This window comes from Heloderma suspectum, chromosome 11, assembly GCF_057233095.1.
Source record: "Heloderma suspectum isolate Gila_16-S chromosome 11, 16-S_ref, whole genome shotgun sequence".
Classification (NCBI taxonomy): Eukaryota; Metazoa; Chordata; class Lepidosauria; order Squamata; family Helodermatidae; genus Heloderma; species Heloderma suspectum.
This window is the reverse complement of record NC_139468.1, coordinates 22,883,390-22,899,300: the sequence shown is the minus strand read 5'-3', so window position 1 is coordinate 22,899,300 and position 15,911 is coordinate 22,883,390. Positions and strand designations below refer to the sequence as shown.

The following is a 15,911-nucleotide window of genomic DNA, read 5'->3' as shown; positions in this document are numbered from 1 at the left end:
TGGGGGTGGGGGTGTCAAAACCTCTTAAGCATGGGCAGTGGTGCAACTAGATAATTTTAGACCTTGGACTTAAAATGTGCTTAAAATGGCTATTAATTCAGTTGTGAAGCATACAACTAAAATTTATCTTCCTTCCACAGCCACTGCCATTATGTTTTACAACTGCTCCTACATTCTTGATATGTTAAGAGTAAAAACAAGACCCCTGTTTACTAGCCTTGATTTAAAAAAAGAAAGGAAGGAATACTCTGAGCATGTGCGGTTTTGCACTTTAAACCCACTTAAAGCGCAGCACCATCATGACCATGGGAATAAATGGAGTTTGCTTCTGCTGCCCTGACGTTTACTTGGGAATAAGCACCATTTTGTTATAGAAAGGAATAATATATACCTACAGTGAAAAAAATAAAATTAACATTTGTAACCATGTACATGCTTGGATGCATGCTCCCCTGACAAGAATTAGAATTAGAATTAGAAGAAGAAGAATTAGAATTAGAAGAATTAGAATTAGAAGAAGAAGAATTAGAAGAAGAATTAGAAGAAGAAGAAGAATTAGAATTAGAAGAAGAAGAATTAGAATTAGTAGAAGTAGAAGAAGAAGAAGAATTAGAATTAGAAGAATTAGAATTAGAAGAAGAAGAATTAGAAGAAGAATTAGAAGAAGAAGAAGAATTAGAATTAGAAGAAGAAGAAGAATTACAATTAGAAGAATTACAATTAGAAGAAGAATTACAATTAGAAGAATTAGAATTAGAAGAATTACAATTAGAAGAAGAATTAGAATTAGAAGAATTAGAATTAGAATTAGAAGAAGAAGTAGAAGTAGAAGTAGTAGAAGAAGAATTAGAAGAATTAGAATTAGAATTAGAAGAATTAGAATTAGAAGAAGAATTAGATTTAGAAGTAGAGGTAGAAGTAGAAGAAGAAGAAGAAGAATTAGAATTAGAAGAATTAGAATTAGAAGAAGAATTACAATTAGAAGAATTAGAATTAGAAGAATTACAATTAGAAGAAGAATTAGAATTAGAATTAGAAGAATTAGAATTAGAATTAGAATTAGAAGAAGAATTAGATTTAGAAGTAGAGGTAGAAGAAGAAGAAGAAGAATTAGAATTAGAAGAATTAGAATTAGAAGACGACGATACTCGGGTAGGAAGTGTCAGCCCTGGCAAGCCCATACTAGCCCAGGTGCTGATAGTGGGTTTGTTTGCTACTGCCCTATCACCTACTGCTCTCTGGGTGGTCATGGGGGGGGGGGCTGGGCTGTGGGACCCTTGACCTCAGCCCCAAGGTCCAGTCCAAGCTGCACCATGAAGCATGAATTTCACAGAGTGGCCAGATGCAAAAAAAAAAAAAGGGCAGGGCTCCTGCACCTGTAATAGTTGTGCAAAAGAGACAATTTCAGCAGGAGTAGCTTGTCATACACCCGTTGACATCTTCTGTTCTACACAGCTCTTAAAGATGCAGGAGCCCTGCCCTCTTTGGCATCTGACTACCTTAGCTCAGTTTCACCGACAACTACCCAGGGTTAACAACAGGCAGTGTTCATTTGTGGAGCAATGAAAACAAATTACAGTGAACCAGAGTCTGGGATGTGATTAGGGATAGTTGTCTCCTAAATCAGCCTTCTCCAGCCTAGTGTCCCTCCAAATGGTTTGGACTACAGCTCTTAGCACTGCTGACAATTGGGTATGCTGGCTAGGGCTGATGGAAGTTGAAGTCCGAAACAACTAGAAGGCACCCATTCTGACCCAGCTAATTCTCTCTACCATCTAGCCTTTCCCTCTTTTCACCATCAAACGACAAAATTTCCACCACTAGAATTGTGACTCCATGCTCCCTTCAACTCCTCCTTTTGCTTACTTTAACATTCCATACTCCAGCAATTTCCTCACTCCTCATCAGACACAAACCCCAAACATGGTTCATTACAGATCTACCTTGCAAATGTAAAAATCTGTAGCACATACCTTACACTTCTCTTCTTTGTTCTGACTTGTAATTAAAACCTTCCACACCTGGCACAGAGGTTGAAAGATATTTTTGTGTCATTAATAGTCACTGTATATGCAATGACAATATTAATACCACATGCAAAGTACTTCTGTATCCTATAGAAATGATTAAAAGATCAGCTTCAGTATTTTTTCCTGGCTGAAACTTAGGTTGGCCAGCTTAGGTGTAGGGCATTTGGAAAAAAGATTCCAGAGAAAGTGTGTTTTCCTGCCTACAACCTCTCATATAAACAACATAAAAATTAACTCCTATCCAGAGCAAAGGGGGCATCCTTTTTAACTTTCTGCTTCTCGGGTATGAAAATATCTAAGACCAGGACAGCGAATAGCAACATGGACTGAAAATGTATTGATTGATTTATACTACTTGCATACCACTTAATATCCTAAAATCTAGGAGAGGGCAAATCCTATGGCCGCTAGTCAGCGGCTAGATGGCCATAGGATATGTGGTTTTCCGGGAACTGACCTCAGAGCCTGTGCTCCGAGGTCGGTTCCCAGAGAACTGACCTTCCCCTGCTCCCCTGCCGCCTCGCAGGCAGCTCGGAATGGCCCTGCAGCCCACTCTCGGAATAGGGGCGGGGAACAGCGAAAATGGGGCATTCCGGGGGGCGTTCCAGGGTGGGGAAGGCAGAAATGCTGGTATGACACATGTTGTCCAGCAGCCTCCTTCCCTGCTCTGTCTACCCGTGGCTAGGGCAGGAGAAGTGCGGAGGGAACAATCCCCTCTGCACCTCTCCTGCCCTGCACTGGATAGGCAGTCGCCTCCTAATTCGGAGGCAGCTGCCTATCTCCATAGGATTGCGTCCTGAATGGTTCACAATACACATACAACACAGTAAAAAAAACAAAATCCCAATATAAAAACAGTGTAGGAACAATATAAAATAATAATTAAAAAGTTATAAAGACAATGATAAAACAAACAATGAAACAGAGCAGTGTCATAACCCACTGCAAGACAGGGAAAGCCCATGTAAATAAATACCTCTTGAAAAGGCTTTTAAAGTTCACCACAGCTTCTGCCTCTCAAACAACATGTGGGACACCGTTCACTATCACTGTGGCTGTTTCCTTTTTTTTGGTGATCATGGGCAGTTTGTGTGCCATTTTCTAGAAACAGACACACCAACTGGAACCTTCCCTACCACTTTATATCTCCATGCTGGGGAACTCTCCCCTTGCCAAAATGTCTGTCTCAGGTGCTGTTAAAGGGCCCGGGCCCAGAAAAATAAGTGGCAACCTTCATTCAGCTGAAGATAATTAAGGTAAGGGCAGGCAGTGCTGCCTCCAGGATTTTTGGACAAAGCACCTTCAATGGGCCCCCTCCCTCAATGAGTCCACCTTCTCTCCACCATTGCCACCGGTTGCTATTGCTCCTCATCCTCTTTCTCATCAGTGCTACCACCTGCTTGCTTGCCTGACAGGCAGAGAGCAAGTTGGCAGTGGCATCTGGTGGTCCTCCTTCTCACCACCACTGTTGTCTGAGCCAGAGCAAGAGGCAGGTGAACAAGCAGGTTGCAACGGTGAAGAGGAGCAGCAGCTCCAGGGGGGTCTTGTCAGTGAGCCTCTGCTTTGGTGTAGGCCTTCAGCAACTCCCCAACCATGTCTACCCTTGATGCTGGCCCTCATGGCAGGCCTGTGCAATGTGCTACTTGCTGAGCACTACACAGCCCATGACTTCTGTGTGGTGACCCACCAGGCCTTCAACAAACCTATGTTTTTCCTGTTTGCTGAGGCCTGCAAAAAGGGAAGTTTGTTAAGTACCTGCAGTCCTGGTTCCAGGTTGCGGGGGGGGGGGTGTCCTTGGGCAAGGTGCCCTCAGTGGGCTCACCTCTCCCTCATCACTGTTATTGCTGCCCATTCCCTTGTCCTTTCCCTTTGGGCCCAATCCATACAACCACTCAGAGGGAGAGCACAAGGCAAGTGGAGCGTGCTTTTTTGTCTCCTGTTTTTACTGCTTGCATGTTGAGAGAGTGCACGTGAACATGAAGTGTCTGAGCTGGGAGTAGGGTATGTACTGCATTGCAGTGGTTTTACTCCTGCTTAAGAACATAAGAAGAGCCCTGCTGGATCTGACCAAGGATCCATCTAGTCCAGCATTCTGTTCACACAGTGGCCAAACAGCTGTTGACCGGGAACCCACAAGCAGGGCATGAGCACAACAGCACCCTCTCACCCATGTTCCACAGCAACTGGTGTACATAGGCTCTCAGCCTCTCGTTCTGGAGGTAGCACATAGCCATTAGGACTAGTAGCCATCAATAGCCTTCTCCTCCATGAATTTGTCCAACCCCCTTTTAAAGCCATCCAAATTGGTGGCCCTCAGTACATCCTGTGGTAATGAATTCCATAGTTTGACTATGCGCTGTGTGAAGAAGTCTTTCCTTTTATCTGTCCTGAATCTCCCACCAGTCAGCTTCATAGGATGACCCTAGGCTCTAGTATATTGAGAGAGGGAGAAAAATGTCTCAGCATCCACATTCTCCACACCATGCATAATTTTGTACACCTCTATTGTGTCTCCCCTTCAGGGGTGTAGTGGTGGTGGTTGGGGGTCTCACAGGGATGAAGACTTTTTTAAGAGCCAGGTCTCAGCCAGGTCCCTCCCACTCCCAGCCTACTGCTGTGGGCCAGGCTCTTCCAGCCGTCTCCTCCCCTTCCCTGCTGCTGAGTGAGGGTGAAGCTTCCATAGAGTATCATATTTGAAAACCTAAAAAGTTTGTGTTTGAGAGAGTAAGTGAAAAAGATTTTAACACCCCTGCATTTTTTCCTGAGACATTCCAATTGAAATACCATTGTCTTACTCTCAGCTGCACTGTTTTTGGATCCCAGTTGAAGGTTGTATATCTTACAAGGTTGTGTAATCTTAGAAGGGAGCGTGGCTGTGACTGTCATAAAGGGACCCTGCACTTCTGAATTTGCCACTACGCTACTGCTCCCCTTACCCTCCTTTTATCCAAGCTAAACAATCCCAGCTGTTGTAATCTCTTATAGGGGAGATACTCCAGCCCCTTGATCATTTTAATTGCCCTTTTCTGCACTTTTTCCAGCTCTACAATATCTTTTTTTAGGTGTGGAGACCAGAACTGGACACAGAATTCCAAGTGTGGCTGCACCATAGATTTGTATAGGGGAAGTATGATATAGACAGTTTTATTCTCAGTTCCTTTTCTAATTAATCTTAACATGGAGTTTACCATTTTTATAGCAGCTGCACGCTGGGTTGATAATTTGGCATCATCCACAAACTTGGCTTAGATGGCCAGCTCCAGAAAATGATGCTTGGAGGATGTGGTGCGGCCCCATGTATTCTCCGGTATGGGTGCTGTCTAACATCTACATGAAACTGTTGAGTGGGGTTATCCAGAGTTTTGAAGTGCATTGCCACCCAGCTCTATTTCTCATTTTTATCCTGATCAGGTGAGGCTGTGGATGTGCTAGTTCAGAACCTGTCTGGGACAGTGGACTGGAATGAGGGCTAATAAACTGAACCACAATCTAGACAAGACTAAGGTGCTCTTAGTGGGTGGTTCTTCTGACCAGATGGAGGATGCTCATCCTGTTCTGGATGGAGTTGCTCTCCCCCTGAAGGAGCAGGTTCGTAGCTTGGACAAAGCTACGAAGCTACCAGGAGAAGTCCTCCTGGACCCATCTTTGTCACTTTCGGCTCAGGTCGCCTCAGTGGCACAGAGTGCCTTCTACCAACTTTGGTTGGTGGCTCAGCTATGCCCCTATCTGGAAAGGGATAACCTGACTTCAGTTGTCTATGCTCTGGTAACCTCCAAGTTAGATTACTGCAATGCGCTCCACATGGGGCTGTCTTTGAAGACAGTTCAGATGCTGCAGCTTGTGCAAAATGTGACGACCAGATTGATAACAGGACAAGAAGGTCCAAACATATAACACTAATTCTGTTTTTGAACATTAAAGGTTTTATGTTACGTTTCATCATGCTGTGAACTGCCCAGAGAGCTTTGGGTGTTGGGTGGTATAGAAATGGAACGAATAAATGAATGAAGTGAAAGCAAGGAGGCGCACTGGGAGGGCAAAGAAGGTATGGAGGCCAGCAGTGGGCACTCCGCAGGGGTGTGGGCCTCAGTATGTGCCTGGTCATGCCAACCCCTGATATTGGCCTTGAGTCCATTCAAGTGGGCTGCATTTGGCTTGGTGGGTCCAAGTTAGGGTGACTAAAATGCAAGGAAATATAGCTGCAACTATAGTGCTCTTCTTCTGAATCACACAGCATGGTATTTTATTTTTTATTTTACACACACGCACACCCATGTACACACTGTAAATTACAAAAAGTCAAGGAAAGGTTGCCTCTGTCTATTCTTCTGCAGCACGTAGGCAAACGAAACTCTCATGAGTCATTAGACTAAGGGTAACAAATACACGGCTGCTTTCCACACCCAAAGGAGGAAATGGAGTTTTGCTAGCTTACAGCTGCCTTTTCAGAAACACCCAGATGGAGGGGCAGCTATCTTCCTTGCTGAAACACCTGCTGACACCTATAACACAAAGGGAATACTTTACCTGCCTCATAAAAGCGGTATCATGCATTTAAATGTGTACAACTCTTCCTGGGCCGATCGACGACATCCAAGGGACTTTTTGCCCCATGGCTGCATTGTGTGTATGTGGGGGGAGATAATGGACCACAAGGACGAGGTACAAACTAACGTGGGGTTTGCACAGCAGTAATTGTTTTATGAAAATGGGAAGCTGCCTTATACTGAGTCACACCATCTAGCCCATTATTGTCGGCAGGGATTGGCAGGATTTTTTTCCCAGCCCTACCTGGAGATGCTGGGATCGAACCTTGAATCTTCTGTATGCAAAGCATGTGCTCTGTCACTGAGTTACAGTGTTCCATCCTGTGTTCATGCTGCCCAAACTGATCCTGCCACGCATGATTATTTTCCAGCGTTTCTTTGGAAAGCCAAGACAGCCACGTTCTAATCAGTGAAAGGAAACTTGAAGCATGGACAAAACCTTTAGACCTTGCTGTGCTTTGCTCTTGCATTGCTATATATCACTAGTAAATTTAGCAACAACGCATCCCTTCTCAAACGGCTTCTTCAAAGAATGGTATATTTTGAGCAGAGAAAGTATTGATTTTTGACTGAAAGATGAACTGAAGATAATGGATAGTTGTCAAGTCACACAGCTGAGTTGCTTCACTGGCCCTCAAGGTTTTTGCTTTTCAGAAAAGAAAGAAGTCCCTTCATACCGTTGTTCAGCAACCATATTCACCAGTGAATATATGACATGACATGTGAGTCAAGAGCCCATGTCTCTGTCCTTGTATCTGCCCAATTCCTGCTTCAGTACAAACTTACAAAACTGCTCCCTACGTTCTCATCATAGTTATAAACTCTTTGCTTGCATTGCCTTTTCTGAGTTGCACAACTGATACCCAGCTACAATGGTTTGCCCTCTCAATTGAGAGATATTTACAAGGTCAACAAAAAGCAACAGTAGCCGTGTTGACCATCAGTAAAATTCCCCAAACCCTTCATAGTGTAATACTTGTATTAGGCCATCCAAAAGGGGTCTCCAGATGTTCATGTTAGGCTCTGTCGGCCATGGAAGCTCACTGGGTGACTTTGGGCCAGTCACACACTCTCAGCCCAACCTACCTCACAGGGTTGTTGTTGTGAGGATAAAATGGAGAGGAGGAGGATAATGTAAGCTGCCTTGGGTTCCTTGCAAGAGGAATAAAGGCGGGATATAATTGCAATAATTAATAAATAAAATAAATAATGGTTACTGTTTGGACCTGCAGCCGCCTCTAGGGCTGCTGAAAGCAAGAAAGAGGAAAATGTTGGATTCTCCATTTTTTTCTTGTCATCAGTGGAGGATATGACATTTTCTCTCCTCCATTCCATCTCAACAGGGCTGGAGACAAAGATAGGCATGGTCAGGCCCCTGCCCACGGCCCATATCCCAGCAGGGGCCCCCTGGACTTGCTCCTCCTCTTCACCAATGCAACTTGCTTGTTCACCTGCCTCTCACTCTGGCGCAGATGACAGTGGCAGTGAGATGCCACTGCCTACTCACTTACTGGCTCCATGCCTGTCAGCAAGCAAGTGCCAGCAATGGTGAGAGGCAGATTAACATGTTCTCAAGAAGGAACTACACATTATGCAGCAAAAACATTCCTGACCCAGTTTGTTTGCCAGGTAACACTAATGTGGAGGACATAGTGGGGGGGGGGGATGATGCTGGACCCTTCTCCCATCCAAGTCTCCCTTGCAAATGTTCTCCCCACTAGCTCAGTTTATGAACCTGTTTTTTCTTGCCTACAAGAATGGAAATAACCTTGCCTGGGGAGGAAATGGCCCGAGGGACATTTGCAGGGGGAAATCGGCAAGTGCAAGGAGGGTGAAAGATCCCTTCCCTCCCACTGATTCTCGCCCGCAAATGCTTCCCCCTGCATTTGCTTTACCACAGCCAATGAGGGAACAGGAACTCACATTTGTTGAAGTAACATGTCATATCCCCTCTTAAGCATATCGACTGATTCAGAGGAAATTAGTGGTTCCTGTTGAAAACCAAGCACAGTAATTAGGTCTCATTGATCATAACAAAGGTCAGGCATTTTGCTGCCCCAGATGGCTGTATCACACAACTCAAGAGCTGTGCCCACGATTCCTTGCAATACCTCAGACGATGCTGGCATATAATATTGGGTTTCAGCATTTTCTCTACTCAGCAAATGCAGGTGACGTCATCCAAGAGAGGTACAGGTTCTGATTCGGCACGGCAAGGAAAGCAACAAGTTGCCCAGACTGAGGAACCAGGCTTGAAGCAACAGGTATATAATTCTGGCCAGACTCCTGTTAGTTCCACAGGTCACTTGGCCCATCTGGGTGAGAGCAGCAACATTGGGTCTGGACACGGTATGTGTGGTGCTGCAGCATTGTGCAGAAATCAGGTCAATAACTCCCTCTGGTATGGTACATGGGGTGGCCATATGTCCTCTTTTACAGAGGACGGTCCTCTATCTGAAGGGCTACCAGAGGACCATCCTCTGTTTGAAGACATCCTGTTTCAAGGGCTGTCCTGTCCAATTCTACTTTAAAGGCAGAGAACTAAAAGAACCATTGTTGCCCATCAACAGATAGGCCCTGGGCAGGCAGACACACTGATCACAGTCTTCCACACTATGATGAGATGTATGGTATTTCTATTTCATTTACAATAATTATTTATAAATTTGCACATATACACAAAAATTAGCGCATGCCAGTTTTATGGAAATACGCTTCCTCTTTTTTGGCAATCCAGAAGTGGCCACCATATCTGGTGGTGCAGGGAGTAAGGGGGGCTGACCCATATACTAGATCTCTGATGCCTTACACTGCCCCCGCTCCTGAGCTCCACACACTTATCTGTTTGTTCGTACATGTAGGTGTGATTCCAATAAACTCTTATTTAGTCTTCTGTGAAATGTACTTTGAATTTATTCAGGAATATGATAATCTGTGTTTACTTTAGATCTGCTGGGGTTGAGGTATGGCATTGAAAAGTTGGCTTAGCCTTGTCACAGATTAATCCCCGTATGGAGGATTAGATGCGTTTTTTCCAGAGAGTCTGTGTCAGACATTCAGCTGCAAACTGAATGTTGTTGACTAATCTACATGTGTGAACCTACACCACATAACCACCATATGACCTTTCTGCTAACTTTCCCACTTGAAAGTAGTTAAGAAATTGTTTATATGCGTACGGGCTTATAAACAAATTTTTCAGAAATTAGGAAGGGCGGGTGTTATCTATGCCTGTGCAGTGCTCGAATTCTGCTGACTCATTCTTATTTCTAAAAAAAACACCCATGAACCCAATCTTGTTAAAGTTGCTACTGGATAAGTTAAAAAGCTATCTTTCCCTTTTTCAAATAAAACATGATTTAGAAAGAAAACCTCCTCACAACCACAGTGCTCTCAATTTCAGAAGCATGATTATTATTTAGTGCCCACTTTGTGCTTCAGATACCTATCATACAGCACACTTATTACTTCTTTTTTTTTAGTCTGATAATGCATCTTTTAGTGACAGGGGTTCTGACATGATGTAATGGTTCTGGTTTTATCTCACAGGTGAAACATATAGGTACTTGGGCTGGATCTAGATTTAGTCATTCTTAGGGCCAGTTCACACAATGGTGGCTTATTTAAATTGTGGTGCGCACCGGAGGCGTGATTTCCATAATCACAGTCCAGGCACAGCTTGTCATGTCATCCACACCAGGGCAGCATGGCTTGTTGGAGGGGAAACAACCCTCCAATAACCCATGGGCTGTTGTAGGGTTATTGGAAGGCTGTTTCCCCCTCCAACAAACCCCTCCCCCCAATTCCACAGTCCTGACAAAAAAATCTCCTCAGCCCGGCTGTTATTAGCCACAGGAGCTTTCTTCCCAAAATTCATAGCTGCTGTGGGGAGAAGGGACTTCAGTTGGGACTACACCAGCAGGAGGAAAGGGTTAAGCTGCATTTATATGACCAAATGGAAACAGTGTTGGAGTTTACATACTAGATGCATATTAAGAGTTTGTTTGTTTCATTGGGGTTACTGCTGTGTAAACATAGTTGGACTAATTAGCTTTTCCCTTGGGTACATCTTACTGGAACTGTTCAATTTCTCAAGCTGTAATTTAAATATACCATGGAAATATGCATTGTAGATAAATTAATAGTTTGCATCTGCATGAAGGCCTCAAAGAAGAGAGAAAATGGATAGCCCTTTAAAAAATTAATAAATCCAGAATTGCAACAACCAGTTTTTGTTGTAAAAGGAGAGCAGGGGGCTGAATCCAGTCCCACTCAAGAACAGTTGACTGGCAGGTTTTCAGCTTTTTCAAAAGGGTTGTGTGTATATGTATAAAGCCCTAGATGCTTGACAGAGCTGAGGAACAGAGCCTAGCAATCCCTTTGTGTACTCCAACTAGCCTACTTCCACATGCATATATAAAGGACTGGCGTCAAGGGTAGGCATGATCGGGCACCTGCCGAGGGCCCATTCCTCACCAGTGGCACGCTGGCACCAGTCCCCTGGCCTTGCTCCTCCTCTGCACCATTGCAACCTGCTTGTTCCCCTGCCTCTCGTTCTGAGCTAGACAATGGTAGTGGTGAGAAGGAGGAGCAACAGATGCCACGGCCTCCTTGCTCGCTGGCTCTCTGCCTATCAAGCAAGCAAGTGGTGGCAGTATTGAGCAAGAGGATGAGGAGTGGGAGCCACTGGTGGCAATGGTGGCGAGATGGCAGACTCACTGAGGGAGGGGGCCCATTCAGGCTGTCTTGCCCAAGGGCCCTCAAAGATCTGGAGCCGGCACTGCATATATAAAAGGTGTCCCCAACCAGTCGTGTCCGACTCTAGGGTGCGGTGCTCATCCCCGTTTCTAAGCCGAAGAGCCAGCGCTGTCCGAAGACGCTTCCGTGGTCATGTGGCCGGCATGACTGAACACCGAGGTGCACGGAACGCTGCTACCTTTCCCGCCGAGGCGGTACCTATTTATCTACTTGCAATTTCTTGCTTTCGAACTGCTAGGTTGGCAGAAGCTGGGACTGAAGACGGGAGCTCACTCCGTCACGCAGCACTCGGGTCTCGAACTGCTGACCTGCCGACCTTCCAGTCTGCAGTTCAGCGTCTTAACCACTAAGCCACCGCAGCCCCTACTAAATACTGCATATATACTGCATATATAGCCCCTACTAAAACCATTACAGGAATAATTTCTTTCAGCATCCTGAACATATAATTCAACCATAAAATATCCTGCATTCACAGCATCTTCCCTTTGAGCTTTTATGTTCAAATATGCATTACCATTTCTCACTTAAAAATCAGCTGGCAGAAGCTTGTGAGGAGCATATTTTAGGATCACTATGACCAATTCAAACTTCCCTTAGTAGTGACGCCAAGCAATAGAATATTTGATAGTTTGGCTTCCCTTTACCTGCTACTCAGAAGAAAAGGGCCGGAAGGAGCATTAGTAGACTACTAAAATATTGATCCATGTGCATGCACTTGGATAATGACTCCCAACACAGAATGAATTGAGGAAAGAGTTATATATTTTACCTCACATTCTTCACCTTGAGCAATATCAACATTTTTTTTCAAAATGACTGTGCATTTTTGTAGTACATTACATTTGTTTTCTTAAATATGTGAAACAAGTGAGAGAACAAGATAGTTATTCTTAAGTATTTTGCAAAAATAAAAATGGGAAGATATTAACAAAAGCAGGTGGAAAGAAATGGCGTAGTGGCTAGAGTGTTGGACTGGGATCTGGGAGATCCGGGTTCTAGTCCCCACTCAGCCGTGGAAGCTCACTGGGTGACTTTGGGCCAGTCACAAACTCTCAGCCCAACCCACCTCACAGGGTTGTTGTTGTGAGGATAAAATGGAGAGGAGGAGGATAATGTAAGCCGCCTTGGGTTCCTTGCAAGAGGAAAAAGGCGGGATATAAATGCAATAAAATAAATAAATAAATAAATAAAATCCAGATTTTTCTCCGAAGAAGAGAAGGTTAAAGCAATATTGACTCCAGTGCTCCTACTCCAGGCTGAGTAAAAACTGCACCACTCATGTCCATATTGAACAGAAAGGAATTCTGTTCACTGCACCAACTTTAAATTTAAATTCCAAGTTTATTGAAAACATAAGTTATAGTATTATTTCAGACAAAAATAATTCAACTCTTTAAGGCTCACAAATGGATGAAAGCTGTTACATCCTCCTAGAATATAGAATGTTGGGCACCATTCTTCAAAGCAAACGTTGCTGTTATGACTGCAAGCCAACCTCTTTATTTTTGGACTGTGTGGATGTGTGCAGGGCAACTTCTAAAGCAAACAGTATCGTCCTGATCCAGAGTCCAAAAAATTGGAGGGAGACCCTAAAAATGTAGCAGAAGCATTTCCGCACACTGGTTTCGATAATCTAGTTTGTGCAGAAGTGATTCCACTAGATTCATAGAGTGGCATTTGGAGGGGGTGGCACCTCATCACTTTGTTATGTTTCGGACTTTCTCCAGCTCTTCTATGGGCTTCCATTCCTGGTTGATTGTTAGCAGCTACCAATGATTTGAGACAAAAAGACAAAGAGCAAAATATTACAAAACACCAAATTAGTAGCGATTTCCCCTTAAATATTGTTTTAACTTGCACATTTATGATTTTCCTTACACAGGTATCTATATACATAGCTATTTACTATGCAAACTCTAATAACTATGGACATTATGTAACCAATACAAAGCTGTTCTAATGGGAAAGAGCTAAGAGCAACATTTTACTGGACTGTCCCCTATCTATCCTTTAAAGGCATGGGGGCAGCCAAATGTTTGTGAACTGTATGTCATCTCGGTCCTTTCTGAATGGAGAAGGAACTCACACATTTTAGAATAAAATTATCATGATTATGACTAAATTATGTTGCCAGACAACACAGTTTACAAGTATGGAAAGGGTCTTAATAATCACCCCTACCCCTGAAAATGCTTTCAACTGATTTTAACATGTTGCATCTACTTTTCTTGCTGCTCTCAAAGAATCCTCTGCTCAAACATGCAAGGCTTACGAATAACACTATCAGACGGTGTTAATTAACAATATACAAATTAAGCTTTGTTACTCCTTCTAGAACTAAAACTTCCACTTGAAATAAGTTGCTGAATTAATTCTAAAATGCAGGTGCAGGTAATAGCGAAATGGATCTATGAGCTATTTTAAGTTAATGGTGATTGTCTCCTATATATGCTAGAGCTCTATTTATACATTAACCCATATTCAGAAATATTAATGTTTCTCAAAAAAAAAAATGTACAATACAATGCAGGAACAAATTGCTCTATAAGCAATTCCTTTGTTGGTTAAGTGCATTCATTACCTTCTGAGGTTGGGTAGGATTCACATTTTGCCAAGGCTCTGGGTTGCCAACCTTATTAAAACTAAAAGTGAAACATTGTGTTTATTATGAAAAATACAGATATATCATCCCAGCTAAAGAGCAAGTCAGTTTAAGAAACAATTTATTTCAATTGTACAAAAACTGGACCTTATGCTCTAATCCTAAATATATCTACTTGGAAGTAAGCCCTATTGATTTCAATTTATCTTACTTCCTAGAAAATATAGTTGAATTATTAACCAATCCATATATAAAAATAGGAAAAATATATAGCTTTGCAATTTACTGCCCTGAATTAAAGGCTACAGTAAGTTAGTGCTGAGATCGTTTACTGATTTAAAGTTAATACAGGAATAAAATGCCTTAAGGATGGGTATGTGAAAGAAGATGAAAGCATGCTTAGATACTGTTAATGGAAACATTTCACTTACATTTCTTTCATCTATGTGTATTAAAAATATATGCCCTGTAAAGTCTCTTGGCCACAATCCAGATAAAGTTAAGCATTTTTAAAATCCAATTATTTCATTCATGTCCTTAACTCTTCCTCTGAAATAAATGAGCCTTAAAATGGTTAACTTTGGCTGGATTGTGTCCTTAATTGTCATTAAAACACAGAAACTAAACAACAGAATTACGCATTAAACCAGAAAATGTTTCTGAATTATAAGGCATAGTTCAAAACTCTGCACAAAGTTGTCAGAATTAAAAAAAATCTTAATTCATAGAATTTTAAATACATTAAAACTTGATTAAAAAAAAATCTTAATTCATAGAATTTTAAATACATTAAAACTTGATTCCTCTTTGGGAAATGTGCAAGACAAATTGAAAATAATTTTTCATTTCCAAACCAGGTTGACTGAATTTACTCCATGCTACCAAGTTCATCCTTGTCCTATATACCCAATCCCTCAGAAAAGTAACTTCCTCTTCTCAAATAGTTTCCCTAAATTCATTTAAAAAACAACAACAAAGAGCCTACAGCTGGTTTAAGATGAATAACATAGAGAGGTCACTTACACTACTTCGGGTTTTTTCAGAGCGTGGTAGCAAGCAAATATTGCTCCGAATCCAGCAAAGCTCACAAATGCAACCAGAGGAATGAGCTGGAAGACACAAGGAAGTCGGGGTTTTCCTTAGCAAGAAGATGTGTGCCAAGCCCGAGAGATGCATAAACAAAACATGAAAGTTAAGCTCCATCCCTCCTTTACAGAATCGATTTTGAGTTATGAAGAGGGTGAGTGACATCCCTTGCTGCAGGTCTTTTCCTCCCAGCATCTCCATCCTCCTTGCTTGTTTACAAGGAGAAGGACTTCTTTTCCGAGGATGCTCTCATGTTCTGCTCATTGCCTAGGCAGAGGAAGGGATGATCACCGAGTCCTGATCTGTCTGGTGTCAGTGTAAAAACAAAACAAAAAACTTACTTCTTTCTTCTTCATCATCAGCTGGAAGATTCCCATATTCGCCATGGCAACAAGCAGGTGCAGACCTGGGAGAAAAACCAAGTTCCAGAGTTACCATCAGAAGCATCCTGGGTACCACTCAGGGTAGAGGTACCCCCAGCCCTGGGATCTCTATTACACTCCCCTCTCCCTAGGATTTAATAAGTCAGTTCTACTGCACACACACACACCTGCCCCCGCGACGACAACCTGGCTGTCCGGATCTGGACTGGAGTTCAGCAGGAGGCAGTTTCCCCTTTATATAGCCCGCTAACGCCCAAGGGCTGGATGTGTCCCAAGTCACGTAGCCCGGACGAGACACCCAGCGCAGGAACCGCACCGGGGACCTGCCAATGTGTCCCGCATTACGCGGGACAGGGCCGCCCCCTGCCGGGCGTACGCAATAATCTCTATGCTCCCGGTGGAGGGGGCAGTCCGTTCCTAAACTGGGGGGGGGGGGAGATAAATTATTTACATGGGAGGGGTCGAGAAGTCAGGTGCAATTGCCTAGCTAGTTGCTCTGGGG

The 15,911-nt window shown here is 43.2% G+C and overlaps 2 protein-coding genes across 13 annotated transcripts in view; both read right to left on the bottom strand.

Moving 5' to 3' along the window:
• The window catches only part of LOC146337138 (uncharacterized), a 60,961-nt gene extending 50,897 nt beyond the window's left edge, over window positions 1-10,064 (bottom strand). For 7 of the 12 annotated variants that reach the window (XR_014785364.1, XM_084817179.1, XM_084817175.1 and 4 more), the window contains exons 1-2: window positions 8,501-8,588; window positions 1,974-2,021 (exon numbers count right to left, since the gene is read on the bottom strand). Coding sequence is in view for 2 of the 12 variants with exons in the window: in XM_084817182.1 (XP_084673308.1) it covers window positions 8,501-8,522 (22 nt within the window). In the remaining 10 variants the exon portion in view is untranslated. Of the gene's footprint in view, window positions 1-1,973; window positions 2,022-6,242; window positions 6,533-6,821 lie in introns of those variants that run through there. The other 5 variants (XM_084817182.1, XM_084817177.1, XM_084817176.1 and 2 more) reach the window with 4 other exon arrangements.
• A 2,014-nt stretch (window positions 10,065-12,078) lies between these two features.
• Window positions 12,079-15,616, bottom strand: COXFA4L3 (cytochrome c oxidase associated subunit FA4L3). Its single transcript, XM_084817191.1, has 5 exons — window positions 15,577-15,616; window positions 15,368-15,432; window positions 14,964-15,049; window positions 13,920-13,980; window positions 12,079-13,104 (listed from the first exon to the last, which is right to left on the bottom strand). Exons 2-5 carry the CDS (start codon window positions 15,410-15,412, stop codon window positions 13,036-13,038), a joined length of 261 nt encoding a protein of 86 aa, XP_084673317.1. The 5' UTR covers window positions 15,413-15,432; window positions 15,577-15,616; the 3' UTR covers window positions 12,079-13,035.
• Between the last annotated feature and the right edge of the window lie 295 nt (window positions 15,617-15,911).